Source organism: Olea europaea, chromosome 15 (assembly GCF_002742605.1).
Source record: "Olea europaea var. sylvestris chromosome 15, O_europaea_v1, whole genome shotgun sequence".
Taxonomy (NCBI): domain Eukaryota; kingdom Viridiplantae; phylum Streptophyta; class Magnoliopsida; order Lamiales; family Oleaceae; genus Olea; species Olea europaea.
Window position 1 is genome coordinate 3,551,428 of NC_036251.1, and position 6,873 is coordinate 3,558,300.

Below are 6,873 nucleotides of genomic sequence, written 5' to 3' on the forward strand. Positions count from 1 at the left end.
CTAGACTTCATATTTCGGATTGAGTTAGTCCATATAATAATCGGATGAATTAAATTGTAACTTTTCTGATTCAAAATGACAAAAGAACTGGAAAACAGTAGGAGCCCTAAAGAGTAAGGTGCAAGGCTTCTTCCTACTCAAGCAAGCATTTACACTCATAAGGTAAACCGAAGCACAGAAGGAGCTGGAAAAGTAAGTAGCCACATACTGCTACAATACATAAATGCGATCTTCATACAAAATTTTACTCACAATTTGCATTCTTTTTTTATGTTCTGGGATTTGATATCCTCTTACTAAGATTTTAATACTATGTTGGTATAATTATAAAATTACGGTGAGAATTATTTCCAATATTTAAAATAAAGTATTTGAGATTATGTCCATAACACATAAATCATTAAAACCAACAGCATCTCAAAATAAACTTAATAAGACTTATGCTTCCATTCTTACCACATAGATAAACATGAACTTGATAAGGCATCGAAATTACACCTCTTTCACTCCCACAGCTGCAGCAGTTTCTTTAACTTCCTTAGTAGCAGCAGCAGAAGCATTGGCTTCATTCTCCTCCTTCACATCCTTTGGATCCTCTTTGATCTCGAAAGCCGACACCGGAAAGGTCCGGAACAGGCCGGTCGGGGTCTTGAATGTGATCTTGCCGGTTGGTGGATCGTCTACGTAAATTTCATTGAGAGTGATCCACACCAGTAGCTCCTTGGCCTTGACCCCTGTCAGTTTCTTGATCTTGTTTGGCTCAACATAGGCTGTCACTTCTGTTGCATACTGCACCAGCCTCCCAATTTCCTTAAACTTGTGCTCAATCTTCTTCTTCTGTTTTAGCCAAACAAACCCTGTGTCCTTCACGTACCCACATTCTTCTATGTCCTCCAATGGCAGAAGGCCATTCGGCAACCCAACTTCCGTCAGCAAAAACTTGGATTTTACTTTGCAGATATCATTTCCAGTGTAGAACTCTGTTGCAGAGGATCTAATCTCGTCTGTGATTAGAGACATTTTTTGTTCTTCAATTTGCTTTGTTTTTAGCAGAAGAAATATTTGTGTTTGAGAGAGAAGGGGCAAGTGGTGCTAATATATAGTAGGGATCTCTTGGAATTTACCCTTGGCTTTGTAAAAGAATTGCTAAAATACCGTTATTTATAGATTTTATTTAGGGATAGGTAGAGCGATGCATTGTATTCAACGTTTCAAAATTCCGTTCGAGCACTCATATCAGAGAAAATAGCCAATGTTTATGGGTATATTGAACCGAAGTATCAAATATAATTATAAACATTCATACTGATTTAAAAAAGATAAGTTCTTAAATATAAAAACAAAAATACCTGCCTTGCAGCATTTTTTTTTTATTTTTTTTGGCACCTAGTCAAGTCTAGGCGTGCTTGCTTTACTCTTTTTTATGCTTTAATTATTAAATAATTTTTAGATTGATTTAGAAATTTAAAATAATATTAAAAAAGAATTTTTTTATTTTTAGTTTTTTATGTCTAGGTTTCACCATTCTTTACGTTTTTTAGAACACGAATAGCTATGCAATTTTTACATCTATTACGCTTTTAGTTATTCAAATTCTACTAAAATTTCAGTTAATTCAATCAACTTCAATATGTTATAATCAAATTGATCAACTTCAATTTTAGTGCACAATACATTAATTTAGTCTTATTTAGTAATATTGACGTTGGATTCCTATAAACGTCATTATTCAACGTACCATATGCATGTAATAAATTATTAGTAAATATATAATACAAATTTACACACATAGTTGGCAAAACTAAAATTGCATTTGGTCAATTATCTTTCAATTGTGTTAGGGACATATTACTTAAAATCAATATTCAAACATAATTTCAAGTGACACTTCACTTAGGGTAGTGATTGGTGTACAGGTAGGGGTACACAGAACCTCTACCGACACCTCACATGGATGGGATGAGTGAGTGAATTTTTTGACATTATTTATTTATACGAGGTCCACACTTTGTGAGGTCTCTGTAAAATTTCTGTAGGAAATTTTTCTGTATACCAAACATTTTCCCTCCACTTAATATGTAACTATCCACTAAAAGCAAGTAAAACAATTTCTTATGTTGCACTCATTTTCTAGCATTCCATATGGTGATAAGTATGTATGCATAGTCTATTTGTTTAATTTCATAGTCATTAATTTTTTCTTCACTTATAACCAACTTAATAATAGCATTTTGTGCACATAATCTAACATGAAAAATAGTAAAGTCCTCCCATTGCTTTTCATTGATTAATTAAACTCAATGCTATCGGTGTTACTAGTTAATGCTTTTCATTCTCTCAAATCTTCTTCCTTGGTACTCCTTTTTTTTCTTCTTCTTTTATTTAATATATTCTGTTAATTATTATTATATCCATGTTAAGCGTAAGGCGCACGATGTTCCAATGATTAGGTATGCCTTTTATAATAAGGACAATGCTACGTGTACATAACCGTTTAAATAAGGCATTACACTCCTGACTCCCCTCACATGTGTGGGCCCCCCTCCATGTGGGGAGGTGTAAGGCTGCATATACACCTCAAGATGTACACATAGTATTATTCTTATAATAAAGTATATTTTTCTTGTACTTATGGCTGAAGTTTCTTTATTTGGCCCTTACACTTTATCCATGGCTTCGATTCCTGATTTTTTTTATCAAACAGCGGAGCCTATTTTACACACCATCAATGAGGTTGGATGAGGAGAGTTCGATCAAGTCATTTTGTAGTATGGTTTAAAAGGAGGGTCAAATTTAAGACAGCGGTTGCTGCACATTAAGGTGGAATTGAAAGTAAGGACAGAGGTGGTTGGATGGTGAGCTAATAACTAACTATGGTTGAAAGGTAGGTCAAAATTTATGTGTAGGTGAAGAAGACGAGTCTATTTAAAATCAACTGATCGCGTCTTTTCAACAATCTATTTGAAGAGCATGACTTATTATTATGCCTGTTCGGTACCAATTAAAATTTTAATTTTAATTTAAGTCAAAATCAACAATTCATTTTAAACACATATTTTATTGGAGACCATAACTTTTCAACCACACATTTCATTAATTTTTATTAAAATCTACTAAAAATCTAATTTTAATTCCTATCAAACAGGGACATATACGCGTGTCGTAATGTACCACACTCTCATTATGTACTTTTAATTGTCAAGTCACAATCTAAATTGCTTGTCACTGTTTTGGTGGTTGTGAACATCAGAGTAGGTGGTTCGAGTAAATAACCTTAAATTTTTTTTTGTTGACAAGGGAACCCGTAGCCGCTACCTGAAGGTGTGCACTAGGTAAACCCCGCCTTGTGATCCTAGCCGGCAAAGGAGCACAAGGAGGTAAACCAGCCTAGGTTACCCATAGTTGACCGGCTCAAACCAAGAAGGCCAATAGACAGCTCCAACGGGAATCGAACTAGCAACCTCACGATTGCTAGTCCAACTGCCCGACCAACTTGGCTGGGGTTGCCCCCGAGTAAATAACCTTAAATTCTTACTATGAATGGTAGATTCGAGCCTTATTTCATGTGGTTTCAGCCATTTAATGTTGCTACATTATTTACCCAAGGAAAATTTTACAGCATAGGTCATAAGCCTTTCAAACATATGCAGTACGGTTCCAAATCTTTAAATCCTACATCCCAAACTTTTCAATAAATAAGCGCGTGAAGGATATTTGGTTTACATCTGTTCAAATGATGGTCAGTTGATCAAAAGTCAAGTGTATCAAGTTTAAAAGGATAAAATGGTAACTCTACATCTTCACGTAAATTAAATAAAATAGTTTAATGAAAAAAAGATAGATATTTTTTCATCTTCCTGACTCGCGTGTCATTATGCCCATTTAAACATATCTATCCGTACATGCACATATTTCTTTATGTAAATCTTTTTTTTTCTAATGGTTTTTCTGCTCAAATTTTTATTGAATTATGCTATCTAGCGCCAGAGACATTTAACGGCAGTGGACATTCACCTAAACTTGTCCGATAAATTAAAATGTATTTTAACTTGATTGAATTATTAAAAGTAGATCTCAACTGCCATCTAAATTTGTTTTAATCACCCCAACGCTAATAACATTACTCATGAATTATTTGCATGATTGAATTAGTATTTATGAGGCAGTGCGTGGTACGATTATTGTTGGCTGCATTTATGGGGGAACTCATGAAACCGGTTGAGTACAAAGAATTCTTGCTCTCATGGCATGGCTACTTAGGACACCTTCAACCATATACCTCACAAATTTGGTGCAAGAATTCACTTCAATCATACACCAATTTGGTGCAATGAATATTATTTCATTAAATGTGTTGTAACACTATTGATTTGATTTTTCATAAATGTGGAATTAAGTGTAATTTTTTTAATTTATTAATAAATGTAAAATTTTAGTTAATTAAATATAAAATAATTTTAGTAATAGTATAAATTCTAATTAGATAATTTTTAAAATAAATTAATTGTTGAGTATTAAAAAATAAGGGAATAAAGGAAATAATGTTTATTTGGTGTAATATTCGGTATAATGGTTAAAGATGACTTTATAAAATAGTGTGCAAGTTGCACCAATTTTGTGCTAATGGTTGGAGATGGCCTTACACAATCGTCGATTCATTTCATAAAAAATGGTGTAATTTTCACATCAAAATGGTGCAATTTTGGTACTATCTTATTTAGTTATTTCCAATACATTATACCAAATATTACATCAAAAAAATATTCCCTTTCTTTCCTTATTTTTAGTTCTCAACAACTAATTTATTTCAAAAATTATTTAATTACACATTCTATTACTACTAAAATTACTACATGAAAACATATTAAACTAACTAAAATGTTGCATTTGTAATAAATTTTAAAAAGGCCTTACACTTATTTTTTTAAGAAACATAATTACATTTAACATCACAATATAAAAAAATTACATATAATGTAAATGGATATAATAGAAATAAAATTTTTTGTTGTATAAAATGAAGGACAAAATGAAAAATAATTAAAAAATTATTTATATTACTCCAAATGAACATCATAATCATCCAACCGGTAATCGAAGTGATCCAATTGTAAGAACAGAGCTATACCTGTAAGGATTTTTAATTAAAGTTAGGCTTGTATGTGTGAATAATTGTGCGTTAAACTTTAGGCTATCGAATTAGGTTGAGCCCAATTAAAGTGATCTAATAAGGCTTCGGTTTTGGGCTTTAATGTATCCAGTTAAAGTATGGATTTACATATGTGTAGAGACCGGGCTCAAATCCTAATTTTATGATGGGCCGAATTAGGTCAAAGGACATCTCTATATAAATAGGTTATGATCCCCAGATCACACGCAACATATTATTCATTCTCTACTGCATCCCATCACAGAGAGAAAAAGGAGACTGCGTGTAGATTTGGAAGACTATACCGTGAAATTCATATTGCATTAACCATGTCTGATTCAGGTACGCTTCCACTTTAATTCTTGTATTTCTTGATGATTTAACATGAAAGATCCAATAATTTAAAGCACTAAATTATTCAACAAGTGGTATCAGAGCATCTTCATGTTGAATCATTGAGAATCAAATAATTTATTTTGGTTCTTGCAATATTTTATAAAATTTTCAGATTTGATGATTTAGGATTTATATTTTGTTGAATTTGAAAACTTTTGCGGTGTAATTTTTTGTTATTTTCGTAATTCGGATTAATAGTTAAGAAAATTCAGATTTGAAATTCGGATTTTGGTTTCAGATTTCGTGCGGTGCCAGCGTGGGCCGGTGCTGCTGTTCTTGGCGACGGCGACCGCCGGCGCCGATAGGAGAAGAAAGAGAATATTTAGGGTTTTTTCAGTTTCTGGATTTTTTGGGGCGGGGGCTTCCTCTGTAAATTAGATAAGTTAAGGCCCCTGGATGCAATTAGGGTTAGAGTTATAAAATTAAGGTTTCAGTCCCTAACCTTTAAGTTATATTAAGTTTTGGACCTTCAGGTTTCGGATTTAATAATTCAGTCCCTAAGGTTTTAAAATTAATTAATTCGGGCCATTAAAGTTCTGAATTTATAATTAAAGCCCTCAAAATTTAATTATTAATTCAAATTGGCCCCCTAAGTTCATAATTAATTCAAATTGAACCCTAAAGTTTCAAATTTTTAAAATTTGATCCCTAAAGTTTTGAATTGGTCAATTTTGGCCTCTAAAATTCTAAAATTTGTTCTAATTGATCCTCTAGAGTATTGAATTAATTAATTATGGTCCATAAAGTTTCAAGTTTATTAATTTCAACCACTAAAGTTTGGAATTAATTAATTTTTGCCCCTTAAAGTTTTGAATTATTAATCCTAAGGCCCCTAAAGTTTAAAAATAATCAAAATATCAAAACTGGTGATTCTCTTTCTTAAATTTTGGTACTAAAGACTCTTTCAAGAGATATAATATTCGAAAGTTAGTTAATTGAAGCAACATGTTGCCAAAGCAACCTCTCTTGTGAAAATTGACTAACTTAGAATGTTAAAAAGTGTTTGTGCATGTGTTATTCATGGGAATATTGGTCGGCCCAAAGGAAGGTCAATATTTAACCGAATACACGTGCACCTGTGGTGATAAACGTATGACGATTATTTGGTTTAATGTGTGATCAATAAATTGGTCCAAAGAAAGATTTATTGATTGGCACGTTATTTTATCGTCAATGTTTGATCACTACGCCAAGAGTACCGCTTACAAGTCAATATCTCTGTCCAAAGATTGGATATTGATGTTGTGCTTGATATCTTGTGATGGGCCCTACCACTATTTGATATTATTATTATTATTTGCATATTAAAGATATTCATGTGAGCTATT

The 6,873-nt window shown here is 32.5% G+C and overlaps 1 protein-coding gene across 1 annotated transcript; it reads right to left on the bottom strand.

Moving 5' to 3' along the window:
* Positions 1-332: 332 nt before the first annotated feature.
* LOC111409858 lies at positions 333-1,110 on the bottom strand. Its single transcript, XM_023039941.1, has one exon. The coding sequence runs from the start codon at positions 1,018-1,020 to the stop codon at positions 493-495; it is 528 nt and encodes a 175-aa protein (XP_022895709.1). The 5' UTR covers positions 1,021-1,110; the 3' UTR covers positions 333-492.
* Between the last annotated feature and the right edge of the window lie 5,763 nt (positions 1,111-6,873).

Coding starts and splice junctions, on each gene's coding strand:
- LOC111409858 (XM_023039941.1), bottom strand. CDS start 1,020: ATGTCTCTAATCACAGACGAGATTAGATCCTCTGCAACAGAGTTCTAC.